Source organism: Gallinula chloropus (assembly GCF_964237585.1).
Source record: "Gallinula chloropus genome assembly, chromosome: 4".
NCBI lineage: Eukaryota > Metazoa > Chordata > Aves > Gruiformes > Rallidae > Gallinula > Gallinula chloropus.
In genome coordinates, this window is record NC_140088.1 from 43,167,981 (window position 1) to 43,187,372 (window position 19,392).

Consider the following 19,392-nt stretch of genomic DNA (forward strand, 5'->3'; position numbering starts at 1 on the left):
AAAACCCAAACAAACCCAAAAACTCTAAGTTCTGCATCATTACAACCTACAACAATTCATGTCACAGCAAATCCCCCATATTTGTCTTTAGCCCTTTTGTGACAAAAAGTGCAATTGTAGCATCCACTGGCTTAAAAAAGAACCAATAATGTTAATTTGGTCCCTAAAAGCAATTAGCACAAATGCAGAGGCAGCAGATTATCCTTCATGAGTAACCATTTCTGCTAAATGTGTGCAAGAGGGGGTATGTTCCCTGATAGAAGATCCCATGATGGTTCTGTTGTGGGTGCCAATACTGTTCAAGAGAGGACAGTGATCTCCTGGAACTTGTCTGAGGACAAGACAAGTAGATGCAGAGGCAAGTAATCGTAGAATCATAGAATGGCATGGGTTGGAAGGGACCCCAAGGATCACAGAGCTCCAACCCCCCTGCCACAGGCAGGGCCACCAACCTCCAGGCCTGGAGCTACACAAGGTTGCCCAGGGCCCCATCCAACCTGGCCTTGAACACCCCCAGGGATGGGGCATCCAACACCTCTCTGGGCAGCCTGTTCCAGCCCCTCACCACTCTCTCTGTAAAAAACTTCCCCCTAATATCTAATTTAATCAAAGCAATCAAACACTTTTCCCAGCACAGTTGTCAAGACCACCAATATATCCATCCCGTGCCATGGGTTTGCGGTGGTGTGTGTGATATGCATGCACCATAGCAACAAGATATTAATCATCAACACAGTAAGGCACATGCTGGGGTAAGTTTTCAGAGGTGCAAGTTGCAGGCTGTATTTGGTATACACAACAAGCCCCAACGGTACCAGTTTCAGTGCTACCTCCAGCAGCATTGCATAGTTGAATTCATTACAGCTGGGCTTACATATTCCTCAGATGGATCCGAACATTGGGCCTGGCTTATGAATGCCTGGACATGAAGAACAACTTCTCTTCTAGTTCTGTGCCCTTCTCTTTGTAGTTTTCAGTCAAACACCCTGGGCAAGTTCTTTCCTGGTGAGACACCGCTGACTGAAGTGGCACTATGCCAGCGCAGTGTTTGGCACTGCATCCCTTGAATGATGGCAGGCACTTTTGTAAGAGCTCAAGCCAGAAGGTTTAGGCACTCAGTTCCTCTTATGTTTGGACAATACCCTCCTCTTGGCTCATCAGCATCTCTTCAATGCTCCTGATGCCCAAGGCAGGCGCTTCCCACTTGCCAGCAACCTGGAGAGAATTAACAGACAGATTTGTTGAAGACATGTATTCTCTCTGTGTCTTTAATCTGGAGCTGGATGCTCTCTGTCCACCTGAATGGTGCTTTGCTAGGGTTTTTGGGGCTCAGAGCAGCTCAGTGAAGTTGAATGGCTGTCATGTATAGACCAGGCATATAGAGTGTCTCCTGGCTTGGTTGTTGCAGTAAGGCAGTTACTGCCTGCAAAGGACATATACGTCCCTACAGAGAAATACCTGGCTATGGTCAAGGCTGGAAGGACATGCTGCAATATGTCTCCAAATAAAGGGGACAAAGTGTTCAGTCACTGTGAATTTCTGACCCTCTCTGGAACTTTCACTTGGTGTTAAGATGCTGCCAGTGTCAGGGCCTCACAAGGCATTGGAGGGTTGGCTGCCAGTGTAGCTGGTATTCTCTGCTTGGGAATAGGAAAAGAACCATTATTTCAATGGTGGTAATGAGCATTTAAACAGTAGAGAGATCCTAGTATCCAAGGGTTTGTCTGTGGAAAATACACCAAAGACATTAATCTTTAAAGTGCAAGTGATAAAGAACCCATGAAGGCACCACACAAAGTAGGTCAAAGAAACTCCCTATGAAATTGGAGAGGGGAATGTAGGCAAGTGGGATATTGTTATCTGGACTGGAATTTAATCAAGACTTAAATATGAGGTGATGTGGTACTTCAGTGGTGGGATCACCGCCCCAACAAAACTGTACTAGATTCTGCCTGTCTTTTCACAGATGTCAGGTGTGCACTGGTATAACTTGTCCAACCTCAACAGAGCTGATTCTGATGTACACAAGGACACTCATATGCAGATTTCCCAATTCTCCCTCTCTTCTTCCCCTCAAGGTCTCTCTGCTCATGTCATGTGGAATGGCAGAAGTTTAGGCGTGGATCAGAGAGACTTTGAAATGGAAAATCAGAGGATACCACAGGCCATATTGAAGAAGAGCTGGCAAAGCTTAGGAACAGAATAGCAAAGAGCGGTGAGGGTTAGGGCTAAGGTACATCATCAGGCATGCCATGGGGTGCCATGCTTGGAGTTCCAGAGAGATCTGCAAGCCAAGAATAATGAATACTGGCAGAGCTCCGTGTGAGTAACAAACAGCTTATCCTGTCTAGGCTAATGACAAAATGTTAACTACTGGCATTTTATTCTTTTTTTTTCTTTTTTTCTTTTTTTTTTTTTTAAGGAAAAAAAAAAGATGAAAGCAACCGCTATAGCTAAACACTCTGCTTTGCTCTGATAAGATGCCAGAATTATATGACTTCTGCTGCGTAACAAGGTTCTTGGTGTGGGTGTAACAGCCCCTCCCCACACCTAGCGGATACACTCTAGGGAGTTTTGATTGAGTGTGAGTATTGCCTCCTCTAAGGTCACTGAGTAAAGAGAGTTGAATACATCGCACGAAGAAATTTCATGTCTTGTGTGTTTCCCTAAGAGCACCACAAAACCGTCCCATGACAAGGTTATTGTGTCATTAGTACGTGCAGAACAGTGACCTCCCATGCATATTGTTTTGCAAAATGTTGGGTCTCTGCCCTGCTGTACTTGCCATCAAATGCGTGCTCGTAAGTTAAAAATTAAGGACTTGATGTGAATGCAAATCAGTCTGGCTCACAAGATACCTCTGCTACTTGGTCAGCAGGTGGGTTGAGGGTCAGCCACACTTTGAGCCCTGGCAGGGTGATGACCAGAGGACCTACATTCCCTGAGGCACGAACTGTACTGTGCTGGTGCTGCCTCGAGTACTGGGTGCAGTTTTGGGCACCACAGGACAAGAGCGACACAAAACTATTGGAGTGTCCAGAGGAGGGCAATGAGGATGGGGAAGGGTCTGGAGGGGAAGTCTTATGAGGAGAGGCTGAAGGCCCTGGGTTTGTTGGACAAGAGGAGGCTGAGGGGAGACCCCATTGCAGTCTGTGGCTTCCTGACGAGGGGGAGTGAAGGGACAGACACGGATCTCCTGTCCTTGGTGGCCAGGGATAGAACCCAAGGCAACAGCATGAAGCTGCGACAGGGGAGGTTTAGGTTGGATGTCAGGAAGAGGTTTTTCTCTGAGAAGGTGGTTGGGCACTGAACAGGCTCCCCAGGGAAGTGGTCACAGCCCCAAGCTGGGCTGAGGTCGGGAAGCATCTGGATGATGCGCTCAGTGCCGTGCTCTGCCTTGTCTGGCCCCGTGTGGTGCCAGGAGTTGGACTCGGTGGTCCTTACGGGTACCTTCCAGCTCAGGAGATTCTGGGATTCTATGAACTTGTTTCTGTAGCAGCCTTGGCCCGAGAAAGCCGTATGTGGACCATGAGGTCATTTCCTTCAACAAATCTATCTGCTCGCTGCCCCGACACCACCGCACGACTCAGCTGTCCCTGCCACTGCCGCGGGGCCGGGGCCGGGGCTGCCCGGCAAGCTTTTGAGGCCGGAGGTGGGGGCAGAACCGCACAGCCTCGGCAGCTCCCGGCCAGCAGCCTCCCGCCGCCCCCCCGGGGGCTGCCCGGCCCCCGCGCACCCCGCCCACCGCCGGGGGCGCGGCGGCCGCTCCAGGTGCCGGCGGCACGTGGAAGGTGCACGCCTCCGGGCGGACCGCCGGCAGCGCCGCGCCAGCCGGGGCCAACCTGCGCCGGCCGCCCTCACGCCCGCGAGCGGCGGCGGGGCGGAAGGGCCCTGCCGCCCTGCCATTGGCTGCGGCCTGCGGCGGCCGCGCCGCGATAGGTGGGCGCCACGGTCAGTGCCGCCCGGCCCCGCCCCGCGGCGGCTTTATAACGGGCATCCCCATGGCCGAGGCGGGTAACCTGTTGTGGAGGGAGGGGTGGGGAGAGCGGGGTCTGCGTCGCCGGCTGCCGACGGACGCGCTGCCGGGCTGAGAGGCGGCCGCGCGGGAGAGCAGCCTGCGGTGGCCGCGGAGTCCCGCCGCTGCCCCCCGCGAGGGACGATGGTGCCGCGGGCCTGGCGTGGCGCGGGGGCTCGGCTGTGCCTGCTGCTGGCACTGCTGCTCGTGCCTCTGCCTGGAGGTCGCGGCCACCGCGCCACAGGACCCCGGGTAAGTCAGCCGTCGCCCCGGCGGCGGGGCTTCCCTTCTCCTGCTCGCCTCGCCGCAGCAGGTTGCCCGGCCCGCCGGCCCCGCGCCCTGTCAGCGCCGCAGGTGAAGCCCCGCTGCTCGCCGCCGGGGAGCCCCCGCACCCGCCCCCGCGCCCCGCCGCGGGCGCGCAGCGGCTCCCGGCCCCGCTTCCCGCGGGCGCGGACCCTCGCAAGGGGCCTCCCCGCCTTAGGAGCCGGGTCCCGGCTGACCGCCCGAGGTGTGCGCACACGGGTGCGAACTCGTTAGCCTTTACGGCCGGAGAAAACGCCGGGGTGGGGCGGGGGGCGGGGGGGAGGCGAGGGTGGTTTGGCAGGCTGTATCTCTTTATATCGCTCGTCTTGCGGTTAATGTGCCGCTCGGTCCCAGCACGTAGCTTTAGGGCTCTTGTATTTTGCAATCCCCAAGTAGGGATGAAATGTATCCCTGCAGTAGAGCTGGCTTCCTTCAGCCCAGGCGTCTCCCCGCAGGAGCCTAGCTCTGCCTCTTCAATGTGACAAGGTCTGACTCTTAGCGGGGCCGTTAATTTCACTTACCCAGCTATTCCGCTGCTCTGGGGGAGAACCCAGCATCTCTTCTAAATATGGTCCTCCCAGTGAGCTAACGTTGTTGCCACTGCAGCACCACTGTGGAGTAGCAGGAGAGCTTTCAGTTAGAAAGCTGCAGAACGGTAGCTGTTCTGCAGCCAACGCTGCAATAAACGCACAGCTCTGGGGAAGTGGAAAAACTTGGTCTCTCTCTGCAGGTGTGTTGGATGCACTGACCCGTGTGCGTTCTCAACCCATCCGTCTGGCATCCTATGGAAAGTAGGATCTAATCACTTTACACCATGGTTAGGCAAGACCAGGAGTCTTTGCAATCCCTGCTTAGCTGAAGTATAATGGTGAGGGTCTTCACTGCAGTGTTCTCTTTTTTTAAATTAAAGTACTGTTTGGTCATGGTGGCTGTTAAATGCTTCTTAGAGCTATGGAAAGTGTAGTGGCTGCACTGGTGTCCTTGTCTTCAGCTGTGCTGTGCAGCCTCTTTTATGGCTAGATGTGTTAGAATGTGGCAGATCCAAACTGGTGTGTACCATAAATTCTTGGAGACCCATTTTAAAGGATGGGGGAAGACGTAGGGGCGCATATGCTTGTAAGTCTGTATTACTTGATAGCAAACAAACCTCCAGAGTCTCTGTTCATAGAGCACTGAAAGAGTTTCTCTGAGGACAGGGAGCTCTGAGGGAGGAAGCTAAATGAAGCGAACTTGGTGTTTGGACCAATGTCATTCACACATAGGGTAGCTTCCTTCTGCAGCAACTTGATAGTTAAAAAGTAGGTGACCACCATGACGGTTACTGTGATGGAAAAAGCACCACCATTCAACAGGTGGTGCTGAATGGAAGCTTTGAGGTGGTAAGTTATCTGGCTGGATGAGGAGGGCCCTTCATCAGCACTGTGAAGAGCAACTGAAAGAGAACAGAACCAATCCTGATGGCAGTGCATAATTCCATAGTAAGCCTGTCTATATTCCATATATTCCATATATTTATATACTGTATTTGACAAGGCAGTCTAATTGTTCCCCATCCTGTGCCCTCTTTGAGATGGGAGCTACTTCAGGAGAGTGGAAAATGATCCAGTGAAATATAATAATGCTGAATAGATTGATGTAGATGTAGATTCAGACAATTAATAAACTTTAATTTGTGTATTGAGAAATAATATATAGTATATGAGAAATTGGGCTTTAATGGGCACACACATTTGGAGGAGTGATCCCCTGTGTGCCTGGTGCTGCAATAAGGAATACCTGCTTAATAGTCACCAAGGCTATTGAGTTTTCATTACGGCTTTCCCAGGCATCAGAAACCAAACACAGAGGACTACTTAGTTTATGCTTGAAGCCAGTGGCCTTTGCTGTTTCCCCCTTCGTGACTGGGGGAGAGTATCAGCTGAGAATACCAGTATCTATGGTTCTGTAGAAAGATGTGCCTTGAAGTTTTAACTTAGCTTTAACTTCAGAACCCTTGAAAGGCTGTGAACTTGCAGGATATTTAAGTCTGAAGCCTGTGTTCTCAGCCTTCCAAGTGTCATGCATAAGTGCGTGTGAAGGTGGGCAGTTTGGCTTACTCATTTGTGACCAAGTAGAGCGATAAAAGCCCCTGAGCTTAAACCCTTCTACTGATTAGATGTTGCCAGTAGTTGTTAGTATAAAGCTGGATGCCAAGAAGCCTGTGCTCTGTGTCCTCACTGCAGCTTGGCTGGGAGCACTCCACAACACAGGTGTCCTTATGCATACTCTGCTAAAATTGGGGAGACTGTTCTTCATGGTGGGAAGAAACTAGAAAAGGACATATGCTAAAAATGAGTGGAACTTAGGTTTTCAGTGACTGAATTTTGTTTCTTTGTTCAAGCTTAATAATCACTCTGCACTGAAAAGGTCTACACTGATGAGTAACAGCTGAAGCGCTGTAATATAGGATTCCTTACTGTTGGAGAGACTCGCTTTCATGGAGTAAGTACCCAAAGGCAAGTCTTTAGAACAGCATACAGGACAGATTTGTTACTCTGTGGTATATACCTTTTGGTTACAGGTACTGTGTTTTGGTTGGGTAAGAAATGCTCTTGCTTAGGAGGAAGCTCTAATTGTATGTAGAGCTAATTATTTCTCTCTTTCCTTGTTCCTGTTGAGACCTTTAGTGTTAGGCAGCTGAACTCCTTGATATGTACTGAACATCTGACTGGCTTTTTATATGTTGTGCAACTGTGTTGAACAGGATTAATTGTTGTGTGGAAAAATATTAAAACATTATGTGCCAGTACATTAATATTGGAACAGTGGCTCCTGTTCCAGATGGGAAAATATTGTAGGATCTGACTTACTCTGTGTAGTCTTAGAGTACATGTTTTAAATGCCTGAGCTTCTGAGTTGGCTGTTAGAGCATTCACTCCTATTAATGACCTCTGTTGCTAATTAAAGGTTTCTGGCCACCGAAAGATTTGATACAGAAAAAGAAACTGCTCATGTGTTGCTGCTGGTGGTGGCAGCAAGCTCTGTAGCTAGTGGAACACCTGCAATGATAACCTCTTGCACTAGTTTCCAGGTTTCCAGCACCAGTCATATGCTAAGATAATCTTCACTGCCATCAGTGCAGAGCAGATGCTGTCTTGGCTTCTTTCATTTCCAGATGGCCTGAAGCAATTGGTAAGATGACTGTAAACCTCATTTCAGTGGTATAGCAGCTCTGAAATATTTAATACTGCTGTTTAAATATCTTAGATGTTGTTATCCTGCCATCTCAAACTAATTGTGACATTGCTATGTCAAAACAACCCCCAAACAAACAAAAGCCCATTTGTCTCTTACTTGGCTGCTGAATCTTCAGTTCTTGTGGGGCTGACACATCTGACAGTGCAGTGAAGTGTTACACAAGTAAACCTCATGCACACATTAAAAGCAAAACACGGAGGCGATGCAGGTGAAACCAAAGCAGATCCCCGAAGGCTGCTGTGCTGACTTAGCCTCCTGTGTAACAGCGTGATGGCCTCTTGTCAGAGCCCCCCAGCAGCTGCCACAAGGTCTCAGGTGCTGATGCAACATCTAGGGTCTTGGTGGCACTGCAGGCCTCAAGCCAAGCTTGGTGGGCCGTGGTAGTGGCTTATTGCTTGGTCATCAAGCGAAGCTCTGATAGAGAAGCCAGTGGTGTAACTTGTGACTTAAACCATGAAGCCTACTTTTTCTGTTGTGTTACATGCTCAGTTACTGTCACTATGTTGGTGGGACTCAGAGCTTCTTATACCTTTGTGAAAAGCTCTTCCTTTGTGAGGAAGTGAGGGCTGCTATTGCTGTGAGTGAATCACTTCTGTGGTGGAGCTCTCTGGGTAAGGTGTGAGGACAGTGTGAGACGTATGCTTATGCAGAGAAGCTACCAGCATGTGATGAATGTGGTATGTAACTATGCCTCTTCTGACAGGTCCTGATGGACAGTTAGGCTTGTGTTCAGCAGCTTTCATGAGAACCCTGTGAAGCTTTCTGTGTGGGGGCTCTATTGCCTGTAGGTATGAGGAGGGAGTACTCTGGCACTGAAACCCTTCAGATGATGGCTGAGAGTGCAACTTGGTCCTATTTTTTTTTTTTCTGTTGGTGGGTAGGCATTGTAGCTATAGTAGAGTAACAGCAGGAGGGCGTAGCTAGTCACACCAGAGTGTAAAGCTTGCACTCAGGGCTGTGAAAACAACCACCCACTATACAAAGGAGCTCTTTGTGCATGACCTCATGTGGGCTTTCTGCAGCTCTTCAGTTTGAGAGCAGTCAGCTCCCTCAGGATGATGCCTTACCTCGAAATCATGCTCCTGGCTCCTGTCCTAGATGCTTTTTCTCCTTATCACAGTAGTCTCCTGATGGAACTTTGACTCCTGTGGGATGCTGCAGTAACACTATAGATAGTGTTAGCAATATTCATGAGCACTAAGGAAAAATAATTAGCATGTTTAGTCAGGAAAACATTGTTTTGTATAGTGGGCCTACCCATTCACAAGTGCTTTTCCTTACAGAATTGAGGAGACTAATATGGTGGCTATACTCCCCTACAAGAACTGCTCAGAGCATAGCCTGTGCTGTCTGAGTACAAGGCCTCCATGCTGGAGGTGCAGTCCCTGCACTGTGAGGAGAGGCTTTGGCTCGTGAAGGGATTCATTCTAGTCTGTGTGACCCTTCCAAGATAGCATTAAGGCTGACCTGGACTTGACTGCATGATGTTAAGGTGTGTGGCAACCTTGGAGGAAGGCTGCCCTGCCAGGTGTTCCTCATGCTGGCTTCTCTGGGGTACCTGTGCTTCTGTCCTCAGAAGTTGTCTTAAAGCCCCCCATAAGCTTTCAACTGCCTGCACTGTCCAACTCTTCCCTGGTAGTCTTCTAGCTTGGGAGAACACCTGTGTGAGGGGTGTTCTGCATTTCTGCCTCCCTTTGGCTCGTGTGTGGGCCACTGCTTTTGAGGGCCTGCTGACAGGTGTTCACACATGGAGTGGCATGTAGCTATGCAGTGGGGAAGTGAGTGGTGGGTGTGAAATAAGAGGTAACTTAGACCTTGAGGGGAAGCACCTGTGCCTAGAGATGGGAAAAAATCATGAGTTGCTATAGGAACAGAGGCTGCATCATTAAAGGTTGGCTCAGGGTTTTGTCAAGCTGTGTCTGGTAGTGATGTCTAGACAAGCAAACCCACCAGTGCTGCTGGCAGACTCTTCCATGCAGGTGGAGGAAGCCATACAGAAACTGGTGGGTGGTAGGCAGATAACTTAGCTGTGGGCACCTGGGCTCCTCTCTTGGGCTGGAGCTGGAGTTCCTAAGGAGCAACTACTGTGTCTGGATGAAGAACATGAATGAGAGTGAGCAAGACAGTAGTACATGGGTAAATGCCACAGAGTATCACACTGATTTGCTTGAGAATGGACCCAGACTACGTGCCGTGGTTCTGTAAACTGGGTTGCCTTGCCCCAAATGCTTTGACTTGGGGTGGATAAGGGGAGAGAAGCAGACTGTCTGCATGTGGCATTCATTTTGTCAGTGCATAGGCTGAATCTATGGAGACTGGCTCAGTATGCTACATGGCAGCCCCTGTCAGTCTAAAGTTCCATTTGATCTATTGCTGGAAGAGTATTTGACTAGCAAATTTTCTCTATTCAGAGTCCTATGGCAAAGTGAAAGATGTAATTTCACCCTCTTCAGTGTAGAAGCCTGCTATTCTGTGCTACTGAGATACTTGATTAAAGCTGGAATTGAGGAGGTGGTAAAGGTTGAAGGCTTTCTTGTGGGTGAGCTTCTGATAGAATCATAGGAAGTAGAAGGGAAGATGCATAGGTATAAGGAGGATGGGGAAGTAGGACGGATTAAATAACTTTTCAGAGGTTTTTCTTGGCCACTGGTCCAGTTAATGATAGCTGGAATTATATCCAGAGGGAAGTTCTGATCCTCAAACAGGGAGAAGAGGTTCCAAACACTTAGTGGGCAGATTCTGTTTCAGAGTTTTTCTTGGCTACCAGTCCTCTGTTACCGTTAGCTGGGTCACAGACTAAAAGGAATGTGGAAAATGTTGACTGTCCCTCTTTTTCCCTGCTTCATGACTGAGATCAAGACTTAAATTGCACAAGGAAGCCATACCCTACTTCTGATAAGTCTGCTAGCTTAGCTGCTATAGTTAGCCTTGTGGTGCAGGGAGCACTGCTTGTTCTATGCTCTTTCAGAGTTCCAGAATACTAGCTTAAGAACTTTTTCTTTGGTTATGCAGAGAACCTGAAATATTAGATCATCTGATGTTTTAGTTGTAATACTTCAGGGTTTGACACTCCAGCAAACTAAAACAATCTGATACAGCCTTAATGTAAAGGTAACTACCTTATGTTCTATGGTTACCATGAGAATAAGTGGACTTGTGGCTGTTTCTTGGGCTGCAGAAGCAGTAGTGTGGTGACCTCTGGTATAGAGGGGGAGAGAAATGGGGATCAAATTGGTAAGGAAGCATCCTTAGGTGAAAACACCTGGTAAAGGTATTGGTATCCTTTAATGTACAACAGGGACACATGCCTAGGAACGATGTCCAGATATACACTATCGCTAGATCTTGCCTCAGAGTATGCTGGACACCAGTCAGAAGCAGATAGGGCAGTAATCTTTTGTTGCAGCATAGACTCCCTTGTGTAGTATGAAGATTAAAGAACCTACTCTAACTGGTACATCAAGCCATTTCCCTTTCCATTTCTTTGAAGCATATTTACATGCAGTCTACACTTGGGCTTAAACAAATACTTTGTGGAGTGAGGTACAAGTTGAGAACTAAAAAGCCTTGAGTGTAATTTCTAAGTGGAGGATATTAAGTAAGTTGGAGTTTGTGAATAGTGGCCAGATAGAGAGGCTTCTATCTAAGCCAAGCAGCTACTTGTGATTTAGTCTAGTTATCATACAGAGTGGTTGTTAACTTCTGTTGGCTTCTGTCTGGAGTTTTGCATTGGGCTTATTCCTTTGCTTTTAAGTGAGCAGGCAAGTGTTGCAGAAGTGGATAAGCTGTGTATAAAAGTAGCTTTTAAAAATGTGTATGTATCTGGAACACTAGAGGGTAATCTGCCCCAAACTTGTAAGGCAAATGTGAGTTTTCCTGTGTACATTTCTCAGTCTTAGTGGAAGCAAAATAACTTAAGGTAGTTCTCAGAAGACTGACATGTATAAAATGAACAGGGCAGTTCATGCAACAAATGCTGCTTTATTTGGAGTTCTAGATACATTAATATCACTTGTTTGCCTTTCTGTGTCTTAAAATAAAAATATGTAAATCTAGAGGAACTTGCACGACCCCTTTGACTTAAAAGCAATGCCAATATCTACCTTCAGGACTTTGGAGTTCTGTCAGGTAAGGGATCTGGTCTAAGGCAGTAATGCAGCCCTGCTGCTCTATCTTCCTGCTGTCAGAGTAAACTGTAGCTAGTTGCATTCTTGGTGGCCCTGCTGTTGGTGCTATTTGTCATCAATTAGATGCAATGCATGTGAAATATTCCTGAATTATATTAGATGCAGCTGTGACAGGGGAGGTTTAGGTTGGATATTAGGAAGAGGTTCTGTACTGAGAGGGGGTCAGGCACTGGAACAGGCTCCCCAGGGAAGTGGTCACAGCCCCAAGCTGGGCTGAGTTTGAGAAGCATCTGGATGATGTGCTCAGTGCCGTGCTCTGCCTTGTCTGGGCCTGTGTGGAGCCAGGAGTTGGACTTGGTGGTCTTTATGGGTCCCTTCCAACTCATACTGTATGATCTATCCTGCTAGAGCTTTAAATTAGCTTCTGAAAGCAGTTGCCATTGGATGGAGTATCTGAAGGGCACTGCAATGTTTGAGTCGGCAGGTTTACCTCTGGACTGTAAGAGGATGGTGCTTCTGGCTGTTGAACTGAAAGGCCTTAAGCTGTTCCAGAGATGCTGTCCTGCAGCTTTATGGATAAAATCTGAAGTGGTGACAGAGTGGCTATTGCTTATATGAATGGGTAGTACCTAATGGTGAAAGAAGGTGTTTCAGTGGTTGCTGCTGGCCATGCTACCCAATGAGTAGCTCATGCTTCCATAAGGGGGTAAACATTGAAGGAGTTCTCCCTGAATTTTTATCAGGGTTGCTATCCATGTCCTCCTGCTTTTGTCAGTGGTGATGGGCTATCTTGTCATATTTGCTATCGAACAGGTACAGCCAGTATTTTTAGGAACAGGTATCATACCCTTAGTTACAGGATTGATAACTAAAGCTGTCCTGCATAGGCTTTAGCTTGTTAGGTGCTGTGTAGAGCCAGTCATGTTCTGTGTCAAAGCAGGATAATCTCTGTGGCAGTAACTAGTCTTATATTCACTTTACTCTTTCTAATTTAAGCTTGAACTGTATGTAGTAGAAGTAGTAGCTGCAATTTGTACAGATTTAAAAAATGGATGTAAACCTACTTCGCTGTAGAGTATTAATGATGATTAAAACCATTGTCTGAAAGAATGGGGATGCTCATCTTCAGGAACTTCCAGGGACCTGAGTATTCTCTTCACAGTGAACTCAGTGTTTTATGCTCCAGTTTGGTTGTGTGCTTGTCCTGGCTAAACCATGATGATGCCCTGCCTTTTTTTGTTTTTGTTTTTAAATTAAGGATGCCTAAGTTGAACTGTGTCAGTTGGCTCCAAAGCATCCTGGATATTAATGCCTGTAGCAATTGAAGAGTTGCTTTCCAAGGCTGCCAGGTTTTGCCCTCTCCTCGCTTCCCCTCAAAGTAACAAGCAGGTTGGCAAAAAACTGTATTCTGCTGGACTTCAGATGTCACTGAAGCTCCCACCCTTCTTAAAACTTGAAGGGTTGTTAATCTTAACTGTAGGAACTTCTTCTGAACTCTGCATCTTGTTATGCATACCCTGAAAATCAGGGTTATGGTTGAGGTGACTGATGGAGATTTCAGTAATTAGTCAAGTTAAATCTCTGCTGTGTTGTTGCTAGGACAGGTGGTTCTTGAAGGTAAATAGGATGGGGCATGGGGAGCAATCAGTGTGATAGTAGGGCTGCCAATGATTTCTTGCCTTAGTTTCATTGACAGCTGAGGACAATCTGAATTTCAAAACTCTTATTGTGAATGATAGATACCTAAAGGAATGCCAAATTAGCTGGATTAGGAACAAAAAAGAAGTTGAGTTTTTCTTTACCACAAAAGGAAAACTGCCTCTTTACCTGAAGCACTTTGGCAGCAGTATTGAAACCAAAGCTAGCTGTTGCTCATACTGCTGTCTATGGTTTTGCAGACTTCTACTCTGGATGTAAAAGCCCACATAGGATAAAGTACCTTAACTGACTGGCTCTGTTTTCTGTTGGAGCATGAACAGCTGTAGTGTGTAGCTATGTCAGCTCTTATCCTAGAATGATGTGAACCTGATTTGTCTGGGGCTCTTGCATGAAAGCAATAACTTTTTCACTGAGGGTGGCAGAGCACTGGAATAGGCTTCCCAGAGATGTTGTGGAGTCTCCTTCTCAGGGCATATTCAAGACCTGCATGGACTGGTTCTTGTGTGACCTAATGTAGGTGATTCTGCTCTGGTGGTGGTGGTGGGGTTGGACTAGATCTTTCGAAGTCCCTTCCAACCCCTAACATTCTGTGATCAATACCAGCTTCCAAATTGAATTTTTACTGTAGAGTTCAGAAAAGCTTGGTATGTTTTCTAGAACACTAGGACATTTTGGTGCTGAAATTGGAACGGAATGGGAAGAAAAAAGTCTGCCATACTTGAGTAAATTTGAGCATTCTTAAAACCTGCCCTTCAACATCTCTGGAGTTGACCCAATTGCATGACAAGTACATTTTGAGCCTGAAGATTTGACTCTGATCAAACTTGAATAGCTGGTGAATGTCGTAAGTAAAACTAAGCTTGCTTCCTGTTGTATCTCTTAAGAATTTACCTAAAAGGATACAAAATTGCTTCTAGTTCTTCTGGCATGAAGACAAACTAAGAAGCAAAAAGCTTCCACAATGGCTTTGCATAACCTAAGAGCCTCAGAGTAGATGAGAAGAGTTCAGTAGGGAAATCTCATGCAATTTGCAAAGAGAAGGATTTAATTTTTAGTTGAAACTTAAAAAACCACAAGTAACACTTGTTCTGCCGAGTGGATGACAATCCCAAATACAAGTGTCTAACTTCAGCTGTCAGCAGGCACTTTTCTGTAGCAAATAGTGAGTTCCAAAGGCATAGCTCTCTTTCCTGATAATAAAGATAGGTATCTTATTACAGTAACTATTCATCCTGGTAAACTAATAGCTACTCAGGTGTACCATGCAACCTGTAGCCCATTATTAATTTCATTAATAAATCTGACCTTGAGTGGGTTGTCTCCACTATGACTGCCTACTGATACAGTCACCTCAAGAGCAGATATAGATGAAAAACTTCTGACTAGCTTTTTCCATATGTCCTGATGTTTGTCAAACTCTGCTCCACACCCTCCAAGACATGTACTGTGTGTGTGCCCCTCTTCAGGCAGGGCAAGGTCAGTTCTGAACCTAGTGGCTCTTGCTGAAGCCACCTTACTGGCAAAGATGAGTCCAGCTTCAGGAGTTCATACTTTTCTTTGGAAATCACTGGGGCAAGTAAAACAGGTTAAACTGCACATACATTTGGCGCCTGACATGCTTTTCTTTAGTTTATTCAGCTTTCAACTCTTCTCAGGTATAGAGACCTAACCAACCATCAAGTGCAGTATGTCAATTCAGAAGCTAAAGATGAGTTTCACTTCTCTTTCCTCGCCTTCCCCTTGCATGAAACCATGGAGGCATATGAGCACTTACAGTCAGGAACTGCCAGAAGGTGGCTGATATATACGATGAGGTCATCTCACATTAAGAGGACAAAAAAGGGTGCTATCTTTGCCTTAACTGGTTAGTATTTATTAGAAAGCAAAACCAGGGATTACCACAAACAACCTAATCCAAGTATGTCAACTCTTCATTGTACGGCAGACTAATATTCATGCATATCCATGTGTTTGCTAAGGCAATCAATTAGGATCAAGTGAGACGAGATAATCTTGTTAAATCTCATGCCAGTGTTCAGATGGGTAGAACCATACTTATCTAAAATTGCTTTAGTGGGACTTGCTAGTGGCTTTGGTTTCACTAGCAGATGCTGAATGTAAAAATACTCTCTTGGCATCTGCTTCAAGTGATTGACACAAGTGCTAGGCATTGTTTACACAAAGCATCTGAATGAAGTTACTGTTGGATTCAACAAGAAACTGAAGATAAATGCTGACACCAGTGAAGCTTGCTTAGTTAATGACCTGCAGTAAATTGCAGTCAGTGCTTGATAGCTCTGAGTAGAGGAAACATTTTAAAATAGGTGAGACAGGGTTTGAGGAAGAACTTATTTTCCAAGAGTAGGGAGTACTGTTTCCACATTCCCCATCTTTGGTGATAAAGCAGTTGCTGGATTGCAATGTCAACTCTTGGACTGAAAGTTTTGTCAAGCTGCTGTCTGACTGCTTATTAATCTCAAGCTTGTCTCAAGACCTCTGAAGTGAAGAGAATGTATCGGGAAGTATGCCTTACTTTAGGCATACATGCTTCTGTCTTAGGTATTTTTCTGGGGAGAATGCTGATGGTACCCCAGTGTCATCTGCTCATGTGATGATGGCAACAACAGAGTTTGCTCTTGGGAATCTTTCTAGAAGTGTTATAGGACAACATCTATCTTAAATCTAGTGTTGTATGCAGAGGCTGTTCAGCTTGAACAGTTTTAGTTGTACCTACTGCTTTCAGTGAGCTTGACTTTCTAGGGAATTTCCCTTTAAGTGTGATTTCCCCATTGGGAGTGGAGTCTTTATGGACATTGAGTAAGATTATAAAGTAATTCCACTTGAAAACACAAATGGCAGTGATTCAGTAAATTCTACAAGCTACTGAAAAGGTAATTGTGGAGGTCTCAGTGAGTAACTGGCAAGTGTCTGTCTTATTTGGGGCTTGGAATCCACTCCAGTAATAGCAATATAAGCTCTTAGGCTAGAAAAGAAAAACAAAAGGCAGATGTTTCTTTATCAGTCTGGAAGGTCAACAGTTCTCCTGGGAAATGCTCAGAACCTTTGACTTGGTGTCAGTCAACATGACAAGATTAAACAGAACTGTAATTAATCACTTGCATTTGCTTAATTCCCTGCTCTTTCTTTCAGTTGATTTATTTGCTTACTTACTCATTTGTGCCAAGGAAGGCTTCCTTTCTAGATTTAAACTAACCCTGTATTTCTTAGGTCTCACTTAGTTGTCATTAGAGGTGACTGTAGCCTAAGTTATCAACAAGACCAAATGGCATGGGCAGTTCTTAGCTAAAGTGTGAGGGTGGTGGCTAGAGTCTGTAAACCAGCAAGGCTGCTGGTGGTGTGGTTGGCTGACCTTGTTCAGCTGCCAGACCTCTCCTCACCTTGTTTCAGCATGGGTCTTTCAGAAAATAGCTGCTCTGTTGTGGGCTCTCTATGGGCTGCAGCTTCCTTAAGGAAATGTCCAACTGCTGTGGCACAGCATCCTCTCCATGGACTGCAGGGCAATCCCTGCTCCACCATGGTATCTTCTGTAGGCTGCAGATGCTTTGGCATCTAGAGCAACTCCTTGTCTGACCTTGTTCATACTGTGGCTTTTCACTCTTACCCCTGCTGTCTGACACTTGGCCTTTTAAGTATATTTTCAGTGGCACTGCCAGCTTGGCTGGTGGTGTCACCTTTGGTCTACAGTGGCTGTGTTGTGGAATCAGCTGTGCCCAGCACAGGGTAGCCCCTGAACTCTTCTCAGTGGCCAGTTTTGTACCATGCTGTAACCAAAGCCTTGTCATGCAAACCAAACACAGCTGATGAGACCAAGTTCTATGCCACTAGCCTACAAGCAGAAGCATCAATGCTGCCTTGCCCCAGAAAGCCTCCAGCAGAATCAGCAATGGACATGCCTGAGTCTTCTGGAAGTACCACCAACATGGTGTTTGCATGTCAGTCAAACTAGTTGTGCACAGAAGTCAGCTGCTCCCATCCTTTTCAAGGGAGTGTGGGTGTTTTGCAGGGGCTGCATACAGTTTTGCTGTGAAAGGTGCCAGTGCAACTAAACAAACCTGGAGATGCAGACTAACATACATATTCTACTGGTAGTGTTTTTTAAGATGCAGAGTTAAATTAACTGACTAATTTCAGACTGTTTCTATATGAATGTAGGTTTCATTATTTAATGTGGTCCTCTTTTCTGCGTGAGTGCCTTAATTTCTCGAGTACTGCAGTTCTGTACCAACTGCTGCTTTGCAGGTCTATATCACTTCTGGGGAGTGAGTGACTTCCACAGTAAGGAAGTCTGATCACCTACCTTGAAGTTCTTTGGGATTCTAGATTCTACACACCAATGATGTTTCAGATCATACAGTACTGATGCAAGTTCTCTGGTAGTGAGTTGGGTGGGTGATGGGTGCCAAATTCCATAGGTGTTTGAGCACCTAGATACTATTAATTTCTGTAAGTTCTGGCTCCTTGAGGAGCCTCTAAAAGTCTTGGCATGACACTACATGTGTTGTCACAGCCAAACCTAGGGATTCTCTTTTCAGCTTCCTCTTTTGGAAGAGGGGAAGATCATGCAGTTAAGAGTGGGAAGAACTGCTATTAATGGTCCTGAGTAAGTCTGATAGAGGAGTGCCAAATGTTTGAACTCTTGACAAACTTCAACCTGGGAAATATAGACTGTCCAGAGAGGTTGTGGAGTCTCCTCTGGAGACACTAAAAACCCACCTGGATGTGTTCTTGTGTGATCTAACTTAGGTGATCCTGCTGTGGTATTGGGGGTAGACTAGATGATCTTTTGAGGCCCCATTCCAAACCCTACTATTCTGTGACTTATATAACATCTGGATCAAGTGTTTGGCATCCTTGGGTGTGGACAAGTCCCCGTGTTTTTAATCTCTGATGAAAGTATGTTTGGCACATATCAGGAAAAAGCCTAGTTAGTTATGCCAGTTCTATCCAGTGAGTTATAGGATCATGATAAAGCTTTATACCAGTTTTAATTTGTGGGCAGTTCTCTTAGAGTTCAAGTTGCAGGTGCTGGAGCTTGACATGTGGCAGTGTTCTATGCTTTACAGTGGAAAGAATACCAGTTTTTTGTACAAAATGCGGTTTCAGAAAAAAGGTACTGACCAAATACTGAGGTTGTCTACTGAAATATCCTGCCTGCCAAAGACCAAAACTTAAGTGTTTTGCTGTTGCTTGAGGCTAAAACTTTTCTATCATAGTTGTTTTTAATTTTTTTATTTTGCTGGGCAACAAAAAGTTAGCGGTTTGTGGTCACAGTCTCCAAAGAGGATAGAAAGAAACCTTAAGTATACATAATCTACCTGCTTCTCCAAGATTTTGTCTGAGAGTTTAGGCCTTAGAATGAAAATTCACTCCTGTGGCAGGACTGACACTTAAATTTTGCTTGCCAGTTGCATGGCTGGAGCTAGATTTAGTCACTGGCCTTGGTGATCATGTCTAGATGAAGGACAGCTACTGAAGGCATTCTAGACAGCTAGAGCCTCCTGGTTGAGGCACTGGTATAGCTTGGAAATTGAACAGCTTTTAGACTACAGGAGTTCTCATTAAGCAAGAGGCAATGGTGTGTGTAACTTATGGACACTGGGTAGGTACACAGTCTGCAGTAAATCCTAGAGCTGTACTTAAGAGCTCCAGGCAAAGGCTGGAACTGCTAGTTGTGAACTTTAATGCTGTCCCATTATATAACCCCTGTGAAAAAAGGACTTGCAGCTCTCAGTCTCCGCTGTGAATGAAACTCAAAGTACTGCTTTCCTTCTGTAAAGTACACTTGGGAGTTATGTGAACTTACACTTAATGTTTCCTAACCTTTGGTCAGAGTAATGACAGTCTTTGAATTTTGGGGAAAAAAAAAATTGTTCATGTCTCCTTAGCAAAAGCAGAGCTTCTGTGTACTCACTGAATTGGGATAGTTGAGAACAGGAGCAAATGTTAACATCCGCTAACACCACAACAGTAGACCCCTATTCCACCCAGATTTTGTACTAGGAGTTGCAGTGTTCAGGTATGATGTTCCTG

The 19,392-nt window shown here is 46.0% G+C and overlaps 1 protein-coding gene across 1 annotated transcript in view; it reads left to right on the top strand.

Moving 5' to 3' along the window:
• Positions 1-4,159: 4,159 nt before the first annotated feature.
• SMOC1 (SPARC related modular calcium binding 1) overlaps positions 4,160-19,392 on the top strand; it is a gene marked incomplete at both ends in the record, with an annotated part of 115,814 nt that continues 100,581 nt past the window's right edge. The window contains one exon of the mRNA XM_084263235.1: positions 4,160-4,267. Coding sequence (XP_084119361.1) covers positions 4,160-4,267 — 108 coding nt within the window. The remainder of the gene's footprint in view (positions 4,268-19,392) is intronic.